General features: G+C 38.1%; 8 protein-coding genes across 8 annotated transcripts; all 8 read left to right on the top strand.

Moving 5' to 3' along the window:
- Positions 1-232: 232 nt before the first annotated feature.
- LSM04_007029 (uncharacterized protein) lies at positions 233-1,195 on the top strand (the record flags this gene model as incomplete). The annotated part of the gene is made up of 1 exon (XM_067333688.1): positions 233-1,195. The coding sequence occupies one exon, from the start codon at positions 233-235 to the stop codon at positions 1,193-1,195; it is 963 nt and encodes a 320-aa protein (XP_067189509.1).
- A 774-nt stretch (positions 1,196-1,969) lies between these two features.
- On the top strand, positions 1,970-2,629 carry LSM04_008102 (DnaJ domain; the record flags this gene model as incomplete). The annotated part of the gene is made up of 1 exon (XM_067333687.1): positions 1,970-2,629. One exon carries the CDS (start codon positions 1,970-1,972, stop codon positions 2,627-2,629), a length of 660 nt encoding a protein of 219 aa, XP_067189525.1.
- Positions 2,630-2,986: 357 nt separating this feature from the next.
- Positions 2,987-5,548, top strand: LSM04_002765 (MCM domain; the record flags this gene model as incomplete). Its single annotated transcript, XM_067333686.1, has 1 exon — positions 2,987-5,548. One exon carries the CDS (start codon positions 2,987-2,989, stop codon positions 5,546-5,548), a length of 2,562 nt encoding a protein of 853 aa, XP_067189423.1.
- Positions 5,549-6,354: 806 nt separating this feature from the next.
- On the top strand, positions 6,355-6,837 carry LSM04_005656 (Complex 1 LYR protein; the record flags this gene model as incomplete). Its single annotated transcript, XM_067333685.1, has 1 exon — positions 6,355-6,837. One exon carries the CDS (start codon positions 6,355-6,357, stop codon positions 6,835-6,837), a length of 483 nt encoding a protein of 160 aa, XP_067189488.1.
- Positions 6,838-7,185: 348 nt separating this feature from the next.
- LSM04_000971 (uncharacterized protein) lies at positions 7,186-7,815 on the top strand (the record flags this gene model as incomplete). Its single annotated transcript, XM_067333684.1, has 2 exons — positions 7,186-7,334; positions 7,524-7,815. 2 exons carry the CDS (start codon positions 7,186-7,188, stop codon positions 7,813-7,815), a joined length of 441 nt encoding a protein of 146 aa, XP_067189389.1.
- Positions 7,816-8,409: 594 nt separating this feature from the next.
- On the top strand, positions 8,410-9,406 carry LSM04_007408 (uncharacterized protein; the record flags this gene model as incomplete). Its single annotated transcript, XM_067333682.1, has 2 exons — positions 8,410-8,515; positions 8,562-9,406. The coding sequence occupies 2 exons, from the start codon at positions 8,410-8,412 to the stop codon at positions 9,404-9,406; spliced, it is 951 nt and encodes a 316-aa protein (XP_067189516.1).
- A 102-nt stretch (positions 9,407-9,508) lies between these two features.
- LSM04_001643 (uncharacterized protein) lies at positions 9,509-10,114 on the top strand (the record flags this gene model as incomplete). Its single annotated transcript, XM_067333681.1, has 1 exon — positions 9,509-10,114. One exon carries the CDS (start codon positions 9,509-9,511, stop codon positions 10,112-10,114), a length of 606 nt encoding a protein of 201 aa, XP_067189397.1.
- Positions 10,115-10,520: 406 nt separating this feature from the next.
- LSM04_005595 (Beta-ketoacyl synthase) lies at positions 10,521-12,065 on the top strand (the record flags this gene model as incomplete). Its single annotated transcript, XM_067333680.1, has 1 exon — positions 10,521-12,065. One exon carries the CDS (start codon positions 10,521-10,523, stop codon positions 12,063-12,065), a length of 1,545 nt encoding a protein of 514 aa, XP_067189485.1.
- Between the last annotated feature and the right edge of the window lie 809 nt (positions 12,066-12,874).

The raw sequence follows: 12,874 nt of genomic DNA, 5'->3' as shown, positions 1-12,874 counted from the left end.
ATAATTTAATGGGGATTAGCCCTATTATTATTATTACTATTATTTATTTATTTCTCGTTTACTCCTTTTCTTTCGCCTTCTACAGTGTGTAGTAAGGTATCCCCCATACCCATTATATTATTATTACTACTATTATTATTATTATTATTATTATTATTATTATTATTATTATTATTATTATTATTATTATTATTATTATTAATATTACTGTTTTCCACACTTCATATACGTGATGAACGATAATGGACGGGTGGGCCGTGAAATCTCCCGCCGTGTTGAGTGGAATATCGACGAGTACGGCGCCGGCGGTGGATTCGCCTCCACCACTATTGTGATTGAACGATGTACATCGGATGCCGGCAGCAGTAGACGGAGTAGCAGTAAAAAGAGTTCCAGCACTATTCGCCGGCGAAGAAGAAAAAGACTTCAACAACAACAACAAAAACAACAACAATTATGTTTAACTTGTGCAGAAGATGATTTCTTTCAACCGCCTGTTTTAATACAATCTACTACAAATACGAAAACTTCTTCATCCTCATCGTGTGCTTCATATGTAGGGAAAGTACGTTCGGCTGTGAAATCACCCTTTGTTGCTGGATCTGCTGGGGCGCCGTATAATAAGAAACTCCGTAAAAAGAATATGCAACAACAACAAATACATCAACTAACGCATCAACAGTTGCAAACAAATCAACATGTATCATTTGGTGCAACTGCAAGAACTGCGGGAATGGAAAGAGAGACGAGTTCATCGCTTTTTATTTCGCCCACACATCGTGTGGTGGCGGAGGAAACAACACCGTGGGACACCGCAGTAGAAACGGGATCGATGCGATATCAATTCTTTGGTCAAGGCGGACTCCCCGGTAGTGTTTTAACATCCACAGCAGCAACAACAGCCTCTCAGCGTAAACTGCATAGTAATGGTACTGCTAATAATATGAATAATAATAATAATAATAATAATAATAATAATAACAATAACAATCGGCCTTTATATGTAAAAACGCTGGGAGATAATTTGGCAATGGTTGGAGGTGAAAGTCGCGTGCTGGCGCCACTTCGATCACCTTCGCTATTACCACCGGTGCAGTTATTGCCGGCGAGTAAAGCAGATGTTAGTATTGATGTGTTGGAGCGATGTCTTTTAGAAACATGTTTGGACGATGATGATAACTTTTCGCTTCTGTAAGAAAAGAAAAGAAGAATAAATGGAAATGGAAATATTGAACGATATTTTCTATTTCTACTTCTATATATATTCTCGATGATAAACATTATTTTGTGTGTTGTACCAATAGAGGTTGTTTGTTCCATGTGTTTCTCTTTTTCGTGTATTCTGTGTATTCCTCCCTGAGTTCCTTAGGGGGATAGTTTGGAGGAATGATGATTTAGAAATACCATGAAGGATTGAAATTGAAAATGAAGAAGAAACGTGAGAAGAAAAAAAAGAATAGAAGGAATGAAACAGAAAAGAAAAAAAACATATACGAAAAAAAAAGAAAATTAAAAGAAGAACGATGTTCTTGAGTACTTCTTTTTTTTCTTTTTTGGGGGGGGTATAATATAATACTCTTTCCTTACCCTTCTTTCTTTCTCACGCTCTTTTTTTGTTTGTTATCTTCGGTGTTAATTCCTTGTTGAGAATAAAGAAATCGTCGAAATAAAAAAAAAGAACGAATAATAATGAAAAAAAGAAACTCATCGAGAGGTTGGTTATTGTTATTTCCGGAATATTTATTGCTCACGTAAATGTTTTCTTTTCCTTTTATTATTATCGTTTAAACACTTAAACATATATATATATATATATATGCATATGTATTTTCTTCTAAAAGGTACAGAAAAAGTAAAAATAAGAAACAAGGAAAATAAAGTATAAAACAAAAAAAAAAAAAGAAAAGAGTAGTAATAAAAATAAAAATAAAAGCAAAGATTCTGCTTGAAGAATTATAACTTAAGAGGAATGAAGGCTGACACCACACATGTGCAAAAACACACAGTTCTGCGTTTAACGTATTACGAGATATTTTCTCTTGATCCCACATCAAGGAACATTGATTTAGTTGCCGTTCAACGTGCCTATCGTCGATTCGCCCTGTTATTTCACCCCGATAAAGATCCCACACCCGCTGCTCGTCTGGCCTTTGAACGTATTAAACTCGCCGCGGAGACATTAGCGGATCCACAAAAACGACGCGATTACGATGAGGAACTTTTACAAATTTCTCAACGACAGGAAAGACACGATGGTGTGGGTTCATCACGGCAAAAACAACAGGAAGAAGTGGAAGAAGAGGCTCGAGTGGCGGATATGATATTAAGGCAAAAAGAAGCAGAATCAGCGGCTAAAGCAGCAGCCACAAGAGAAGAGGAAGAAGAAAAGGAAGCGGCGGCACAACAAATGTTGCATGAACTAACAAATGTATTGACAACACCTTTTAAACGAATGGAATCGGCGTTAGTGTATGAGTGGGATATTGATGAGGATCTTCTTCAGATGAAGGAAAAAGAGGTAGATGCACTAATGCGAAAGTTACGTCAATATGATAATACTCGTAGTGAACATGTTGACTCAGTGGGTGTTCGTACGGCTGGTACAAAACGTGAGAGAGCTGAAATGTAAGACAATGCGTGAGGTGTAATAATAAGATTATTATTGTTATTACTCTTATTATTGTGGTTGTTATTAGTGTTGGGTGTTATTCTTATTTTGCTTCTTTGAGAATATCATCTTGGAGAAATAATATATTTCTATCTTTAAATAAAGAAGGAGGACGGAAATATGTGTTTACCAGTTGCAATATTTTCCTCGAACCGTTTTACTACTTGCTCCTTTTTAAATTTTCTATTTATTCTCTCATTATTATTGTGTTGTTCTTTTTCTTTTTTTTTTCTTTGATATACCATTATATATCGATTGTTTGCTTTTTTTCTTTTTTCATACGTTTCTTTACAAGTCTGTGGAGAGAGAGAAAGGAATATGCTCGGCAATCGCAGTCTGACGGAGGAGCAAACCCTCATACGGCGGCACTTTATTGACTTCTTCGAGTCCGAACGATATGAGGAAAAGTACCATCAACGTATACAAGAAATGATCGCTACAGCCAAATCACGGCTCTTACTAGATATGGGCGATTTACTCGACTTTGTTCCCGTCTCCGCCGGCTTGGACAATAACGACCCCAATAGTAATAATAATAATAATGGTGAAACAGCCGCAACTCCACATTCACTCGGTGTTGGCATTATACGAGAACCCGGAAAGTTTGTACCACTACTTGAACTCGCCTTACATGATGTGGTGCTGCGACAACAGCCGGAGTATCTTAAAGTGGATTATCGTTCTCGTGCGGTACATGTTGGGTTTGAGGGTCCTGTGGGAGTTGTGTTATCACCGCGGGAATTATATGCACGACATCTTAATACGATGGTAGCATTAGAAGGTATTATTACACGACAATCATCTAATCGTCCACGGGTATTGGAATCTGTGCATTACTGTCCAGATACTAATAAATTTACGCGAAAGGAATTTCGTGATCAACTTACTCCAATGATAGATAGTACACATCTTCCTACAGTAAATGTTATGCCTAAAACAGATATGGAAGGTCATTTATTACGTACGGAATTAGGATTATCTACTTTTATGGATTCACAATGTGCAATTTTACAAGAAGCACCAGAACGGGCTCCAACCGGTCAACTTCCACGTACCGTTGAACTTCGATTTGATGATGATTTAGTAGATGTTGTAAAACCAGGAGATCGTGTTATGTTAGTAGGTGTTTATATGGCGTATACCACATCTGACAGTAAAAGTTTTCAATCTATCGTACTAGCTAATCATGTGGTACCTCTTCAAGCATTTACAATGTATCGTCGTGTTCCTGCAGTAGAAGAAAAACTAATAGCGTTTGCACAGAAATGTACACAAACAGATGGTCCTACTGGTGTATTAAATACCCTAAGCAAAGCTATTGCCCCAACTATTTATGGTATGACGTATGAAAAAAAAGCAGTATTATTACTTATGGTAGGTGGTGTAGAACGTCAGGCTCATCAATCGCATGTTCGTGGTGATATTAACGTTCTTCTTGTGGGTGAACCATCTACGGCGAAATCACAATTACTTCGTTTTGTGCTTGGTGTATCGCCGTTAGCATTAAATACGACTGGTAAAGGATCCTCCGGTGTTGGACTCACCGCTGCAGTTTCCGTAGATTCATACACCGGTGAACGTTCACTCTCTGCAGGGGCAATGGTATTAGCAGATCGTGGTATATTGTGTATTGATGAGTTTGATAAGATGAGTGCACAAGATCGTGTGGCTATGCATGAAGCTATGGAGCAACAAACTGTAACAATTGCAAAAGCAGGTATTCATGCTTCCCTTAACGCCCGTTGTAGTGTATTAGCAGCAGCGAATCCAATTTACGGATTTTACAGTGTGCATCATCGTCTTGCCTTTAACGTGGGATTACCAGAATCCCTGCTTTCCCGTTTTGATCTCATCTTTATTGTATTGGATAAACACTCCTCTGAGCATAATCGTCGTATTGGTAGACATATTCTTCGTAATCATATGACATCCGCCCCTGTAGGAATAGATCAAACAGTAACCAAAACAGTTGTGGATAGTGTAGAATCCGTCTGGGCTCAATCTGCTAAGAGTAATAATAATAATAATAATAATAATAATAATAATGGAGGTAGTAATAGTAATAGTGGAGGTGGAATGGATTTTCGAATGTCCTCTACATGTACTGGCGAACCTATTGTGGGTGTGGACTTTCTACGCGCCTATGTACAACTCGCCAAACAAGGACAACCACTTCTTACAGAAGCCTCTCAACATTTAATCAGTCAACACTACGTACAACTCCGAGCGGAACAACAACAAGAGGGATCAAAGGATGGTTTCTTCGTTACAGCACGTACATTAGAAGCCATTGTACGTCTCTCCTCTGCAAATGCCAAACTGCGTCTCTCGTCTACGGTAGATGAGGAGGATGTGACTAGTGCGATGGAGTTATTGCGGGCTTCTGTGCATGCGGCTTCAACGGCGGCTGTGCAGCGAGATGAGGATAATCACGCAACGGCGGCAGAATGTCGTTCAGGGAATAAACGTGGCGTTCAGGCACTACAGGGTGACATCAATAGTGTAGAAAATAATAATAATAATAATAATAATAATAATAATAATAATAATAATACACGTATGCGTGTTGAAGGGGATGGGGCGGCGGTAAATGTAGTGGAAGGTGAGGCCGGACGTAATGAAAATAACGTTTTGACAGATGCGAATACCAATCTCTTTATTGAAAGACGTGTGACGGAATTACTGCGAGAAATACAACGGGAACAACATCTCTCAGTGCGTTTGTCAGAATTACATAAGAGACTGAGAGGCAATAGTAATAGTACGGCCATAACAGAAAGTACAACAATGGATCATTTGCAGAGAGTGGTTTTGAAACTTCAAGGGGACAGCTTTGTGTATGAAGATTCTGACGGAGATGGTTGGATTCAGTTTATTTAATAGAAATATAGAAGCATCATCTGCTTTTCGTAAACAAAGATTCAAAGAACAACAAGAAAAGAAAATGCTGGAGGCGAGATAAAAAACAAAAGAAGAAAAAAAAGATAGATAGATATAATTAGACGAACACAAGCTCCTGTAGATAAAAACAAACATACATAGAGAACGTACTTAGAGAAATGCATTATATTACAAATATACGATAAAGTGTCAAATTGCATTTCTTCTTGGTGTATGTGCACGTATGTGTGTGTGTGTGTTTAATTCAGTCATGTTGTTTCGTGTTACGATCTCTTCGCTCACCGTTTGTTTTGTTTAGAGGTGGAGTGATATTCTACCCCATTTCACTTGTTATTCTCACTTTTTATTTTCCTTTTTTCCACTTATTTATTTTACTTCTTCACCCCATTTTTCATTCTGTTCTTGTTCCTTATATATTTCACTTTTTTTTTACAGAGATATATATACACGGAGTGACTGGAGTGGGGGTTGTAACAGCAATGTCTGATATATATATATATATCCTTATTTGCTCTTGTTGTTAACTATGTAAATTGATTTCCTCACTTACCTTCTCTCTTCTCTCTCTCTCTCTCTCTATATATATATATATATATATATATATATATATATATACATACAAATATCTGTTTGTGTACATGTCATTTCCCTTCTGAACCATAATTACTAATGGTGTTTATTAAATAATAAGCAGCACAGAAAAAGCAAAAAAGGAAAAAAAAACACGAATAAAGGGTAAAGGAAAGAAGTACTTTTTCTTCCTATTTCCCCGTAGTGATTTATCCATGCTTCGCCTTACAGTGTTGCTCTATAGTAAACAACCCCAACAGGTGTTGGGCACCTCTGTGCCATCCTTTCAAAACTTCCCCTATCGTGCCCAAGACGTCCTCCGCCTCTACCGCGACTTTCTCCGTCTCATTCACCAATACCCACCGCAGGAACAGGCGGATTTGCGGTTTCGCCTGCAGAACGAATTTCTCCGCCGCCGGCATCTCAGCAGTGCAAAGATGATCACCGCGGCAATTAAACGCGGCGAGGGGGTTTTGGCGGTGCAGCGGAGTATGTTGGAGTCGCGCCAGCTGCGGGCCCGTGCGATCTCTTCGCGGGAAAAAGGCGCCCAAAGTGTGGATGGAGTTTGGGATCAATTGTTATTAGTGTCTGGTCACATGCTGCCGGGTTTGCGGAATTATAAACCCTCGCGGTCTGTGGCGAAGGGATCGTACACACAACAGGCAACGACACAAGCCGTGTATTCAAGAAGACGATGAGGGGATTTTTGTTTTCTTTTAATATCTATATATATATACCTATATCTATATCTATATCTATATATATTTGATCTGTGTATCAGAATGATTGATGGATGGAGGTGGAAGAAGAAGCAGTGCTGGTGGAACTCTTTACCTGTATAACTAATGAAAGAAGGACACAAAAATAAAAAAATAAAGATATGGATTTTCTTTGTGGGTATCTTTATTTTATTTTTATTTATTTATTTATTATTATTATTATTATTATTATTATTATTATTATTATTATTATTATTATTTATTCTCCCTCTTCTTTCCTTTTATTAATAGCTGTTAAGCAGCAAAAAGAGAAAAATATAGATAGATATGCTAGACTATGCAAAGAAACCACAGAAACAACGACGATTGGTGTATCGCATCACAGAAGTAGATGAACCCCTTCACTCTATTTGTATAGCACTCGATGTTGACTCTATTGACCGTGAAGATTACGAACTTCTCGCTTGCGTAGATCAGTAACTTCTTGAGGAAATCTTTAACGCGGTGGATAGTGGACCATCGTATGAACCCAAACTTCACAAGAATGTTCCTCACTCTACTCTATCTGGTCTTACAAACACTCATTGTAATAATACACATATTAACTAAAACAATAAAAATAAAAATAATTCTAATGACAAGGATATCACGATAAGTAATACGAGACATCTACGGGAACTTGGTTTATTAAATTGGGATTCACTTATCTTTGCTGTTCGAGAATCAGTTCATGCTGATATTGTGAATAACACAACAAATACGAGTGTTGACCAGAATGAGTACAGTACTAATGATAATAGCAATAGCAATAGATCCAATTTGATAAACGTAGTACACGATATAAAAAGAGATCCATGTATCAATTTCATCTCAAAGGAAAATGAGAAAATCAAAAGTGAAACAACTGAAGTAAATGAGAATACATTATGGATATGTGATTATTGTGCTCATTATTAATTTCACAGAAGGCATCTCATTACTACGCGTATGTAATGGATGTCTTCACTCGTACTATAAGAAGGGTAATATCATGGAGAAGCAATTATCACATATTTTACCCTTTCTTACACCTCCTGGATCTCAATTTATAACGACACAAGATGGTTCACTGCTTCTTTTACTAACAAATTAATCTCTTGAGATTTCTCAATTTGAATCTCTTGCACCACTTCTTCACATAATGTCTTTTAAAGCAGTGGTTCGTAGTACGCCTATGTGTACATCTGTTTCCTCTCCACTTCTTCGTACATGGTCAGTGCGTAAATCGAAGATAAATGGAAATACGAGTAATAATGATAATAAAAAAAATATAAATTAGATGATTTGTCTTTGGTAGATCTCTCTTGGATTAGACAAGAGTTAAAAATTCAACATTACACAAGTGGTAAAGAAACTGCTGTAGTAGTACTTTCTATACGTAAGTTATACCGTGTGGAATATGTAGGAAATGTAGCAGAGAAAACATGCCGTTTCTTTTTCTTTGGTATACAATACCCAATAGAGATAATATTTCAAAATTATAAAGATTTGACTTTATTTTATGAGTTACTGATGCTTCAGAAACGTAATAATACTATATGGGCACCATCTATTTGTAATCATTTATGGAAGCGAACTATGATTACATGGGAAATATCTGAAGAAGAAAAAAATGCATGTTTCTTGAGTTATAGCCGTACGTCAGCCCTATGAAAGTATTATAGTTCGTACAGTCACATTAGATATGTCCTTGACAAGTAAAAGTGATGTTTCTCTTATTGATACACTTGAACAAGTCTTGTGGGGACATTCAAATTTAGAAGAGACTGAAGATATAGTTAGAGAACATGATAGCGGCAATTTTAACAATAATAACAATAATGGGAATACATTATTTAAGTTACCAGATATTGTAGCTGTGGGTTTACTTAATATTCCTCAATCCTGGCACCACTCGATAAATAGAGCTGAAACAATTGTATCTGCTCTGATGATGCGTAAACATTATTACCTTGTACTAAACACACAAGTAGATCACAATGTATTCGCAGCAGTTAAAGTAAGGAAAGGTGATCGCGAGGTTCCCCATGTATTATTAATTTTTCTCCGAAAAGTACATTTGACTAAACTTAGTTCCTTTGACTGTGTGGGAAAACACATATGTCCTTATTCATCATGTTATAGTGAAATGCGGCATCATAATAGTGATGAAAATAATAAAGCAGCCATTGTTGCTGCTTCATTTTATTATCATCGTTGTCATATTTGTTTTGTGCTTCTTTCTACTTGTATTGATGAGGCGAATACACCCACAGAGACAAAGAACAACACTCTTCGTTATTGCTGGTCATTACTAGAAAGTGTTGGAGATAATATCTGCATTGGGCGAAATATAGATGTCTCACAACGTTGGGATTATATTGTGACAATGGGTCTATTTGGATATTCCACTGTTTGGGCCCGTGGAGTTATGGAAGATGAACTGGAAGAGAGTTCTGAAGAAGGAGTCGTACTTTCAGGTTTTTGTATCTGGCCAAAACCAACTCAACAGAACGATAATCAATATTGATAGTAATAGTAATAATAATGGTACTAATGAAAATATGAGAGGGAATGAATGGAATGACTGTGCAGAAGAGATGCCACTAACGATTGGTTGGTGTCGTCCTGAATGTGGAAAATGTCATTATTACAACGTTATTCTTATGGAGCAGATAATGCGATGCTGAAATGTACGGCTCTTTTGAATCTCTACTTTCAGAGACCATACTGCAGACCAGAAACTCTATTTCTTCCAGTTTCTTCTCAGCAAACACGCTGTCATATTACTTGTTCAGAATGGGAGGTGGAATTACAAGATCACGTACCTTTTCTATGTGATGGAACTTCTTTAATCATTTTTGCTAAGTGTATGCAGCAAGCTATTATACTTGGTCTTAGACCTTTACAGGAGAATTGTGATCAAAAAAAGAATATAAATAACGGAAATATACATGTGGTATTAAATCATCCATCACCGATCTCTGTAATACCACCCTGTGTTTCACTAGAATGGATTAAAGCCCAACATCTCATCGCTACACTCTGTGGGAAAGTTAGTGGATGGACAAATACGAATACTAATATTGTTGCATCTGCTACATTACCCCTTTGGAATCTTGTTATCCCCAATGAAATACGCGAATCATCCGTTTATTTAACTCGACACACCTCACGTATTGGTGTTTTTCGTACATTGGTTCTTCTTAAGCAAGACTTGCAGCCTGATATTGCCTAACAATGTTTTATCTTATGGCTAGAGTTGTATATATATATTATTTATTGTTATTTTGGGTTAAAAATAAAATAGAGAATTAGAGTTCGAAGTAGGGTCTGGGGAAGAAAGAAAGAGAAAAGGGTTGGTAAGGATGGAGGTTATTCCGATAGTATGTTCTTGTTGTTTGTGTTGAGGGTGACACTGTTTCATGGAAATGACTGTTTTTTTACTTTTTTACTTTTTTCTACTCTCAGGTGAGTTCTCTCACGTTATAGATTCCTCAACCTACAGAAGAAAAATATAGATACACTCTGTCGTAAAGGAGAACTGTGATTAGAGTACCAAAAAATAATAAAATAAGTAACAACAACAAAAAAAGTAAAAAAAGAAGGCAATCTCTCTATCTCTCTCTGTATATATATTGAAAATGCCGTTTGGTGCATTTCCTGCAGAGCAGCGTCGTCGAGTTGTTGTGACGGGACTCGGTTCAGTAACTCCACTCGGGCACACCGTTGCGGCCACGTGGACTGCATTATGCAAAGGAATTTCCGGCACTCGTTCTTTGGCAGAAGTGCCATTCTTTTTTCCCTCCTGCATCGACGCCGATCGTCGTCTTTCAGAGGATGCAAAGTTGAAGTGTCGTGAACAAATATTGGCTGCCATGCCGTGTCAAGTAGCTGCTGCCGTTATGCCCATAATAAATACTGGAGGAGGAGGGTCAAATAATAATAATAATAATAATAATAATAATAATAATAATAATAATACGTTTGCCCCAACCTCACGAGAGACCCGCGCCACGTTGTTTACTCATCACGCCGTGGAAGAAGCCCTCATACATGCAGGTATTATCGAAGCAGAGGGGAAAAGTTTTCACGCACCGTGTGTGATGGAACGCTTTGGTGTAAATCTTGGCGTGGGAATGCCTTCCATTGCGGATGTTGGTGATACCGCCTACAACCTCTACGCCGACCCTTCCCGTGTGCAGTACAACCGAGTGAATCCCTTCTTTGTACCAAAGATCCTTGGAAACACACCTGCTGGTTTAACAGCTATTCGCTATGGTATTACCGGTCCTGTTGGTAGCGGTGTGGCGGCCTGCGCTACGGGGGCGGAGTGTGTGGCGGAGGCGGCGATGTGGATTCGCAGCGGACGGGCCGATATTGTGATTTGCGGTGCGGCAGAGGCGTGCGTGACGCCTGTGGCGATTGCGGGATTCAGTCGCATGCGGGCGTTATGCACAAAATACAACAATCGCCCACACGCGGCTTCTCGTCCATTCGATACCGCACGCGGTGGATTTGTGATGGGCGAGGGCTGCGGTGTTCTTATCTTGGAAGAAGAAAAACACGCCATGCGGCGAGGGGCGACGGCCTTTGCGGAGTTACGCGGTGTTGGACTCGCCAGTGACGCACACGATATTGCCGCCCCACACCCGCAGGGAAGAGGCGCACAATTGTGTTTGCAAACCGCATTGCGTGATAGTGGGGGAGTGCCGGCAGAGGCAGTGGCGTATGTGAATGCACATGCCACAGGGACTATTGGCGATGATATAGAACTGCGGGCACTCGATGCCGTACTGGGTCACTGTAATAATAATAATAGTAGTAGTAGTAGTAGTAGTACTGCTAGCAGTAGTGATAATAATAACAATAAAAAAGAACGGTGTACGCCATTGTGTGTGAGTAGCGTAAAAGGTGCACTTGGGCATCTCTTAGGGGCTGCGGGTAGTGTAGAGGCGATTGTGGCCATCAAGGCACTTTACCATCAACTTGCACCGCCCAATGTGAATTTGGAAACAGCATCCGCCACAGATATGGATCGTATCATCTTACCAAAGGGTCAGACTCCACATAAATTTAGTGGTGAAGCTGTTATCTCGACAAGTTTTGGCTTTGGTGGTGTGAATACGGCACTGCTCTTTACGCAGCGAGATACGGTGAGTGAGGGAAAGGAAAAAAAAATGGATTAAAGATCAAAAGGTGAGGATAGAAAAAATTAATGAAAAAAGGATAAAGTGTGATGGAGTAATGAGGAATATCAGATAAGGCAACAACAATAAATAAAATTGAAAACGAAAGGTGAAAAGGTGCCTTTGTGTATCTGCTTGTGCGATACGGACTGTTTAAAAGGAGTGGAATATATATATATATATATATATATATATATATTTCTTCATACATGCATAGAGTCATTTTTACTCTTCTTGTTTATTATTTTTCTGTCTTTTTTCTTTATCGTGTTGTTAGTGCTTTTCTTGGAGGTTGGGAAAAGAGAAAGAGTAAGTCTTTCTCTGGTATGGGGGGAAACCTGATGGAGCAATGGTTTTTTTCTGAGTTATTCTTTTCCTCATTTTGCTGTATAAAGTATTAGATCACTTCTTCTTGCATTATTATTCTTCTATTAAGTATTGAAGAATTCAGCTTTTTCTTTTCTCTTTTTTTTTCTTTTCTTTTTTTATTATACCCGTTATATATACAAATATATAATCTTTTCAAGGCTCTTTTTTGTCGTGCTTTTTTTTCTTTTTGGTTTGTTACTGAGTATAGTAGGGATTTGATTCAAAGATTCACAAGGCAGAGTTAAGAAAAAACACAGAAGAAAATTTTTTGAAATTTTTTTTTTTTACTTCTTTCAACTGTGTATCTTTGTGTTTTCTGTTTGGAAAATAGATTTCGGAAGGGTATATAGTTTTTCTGAATAGGGGAAAGAATTGGGAAGGGAATTTCTTGATACAGAGTGCGTATTTGCAACTAAATAAAAAACACACAACCTTCACAA

This window comes from Trypanosoma melophagium (assembly GCF_022059095.1).
Source record: "Trypanosoma melophagium isolate St. Kilda chromosome Unknown ctg30segment0, whole genome shotgun sequence".
Lineage (NCBI taxonomy): Eukaryota > Euglenozoa > Kinetoplastea > Trypanosomatida > Trypanosomatidae > Trypanosoma > Trypanosoma melophagium.
The sequence above is the reverse complement of the archived record's forward strand: the minus strand, read 5'-3'. Positions and strand labels throughout refer to the sequence as shown.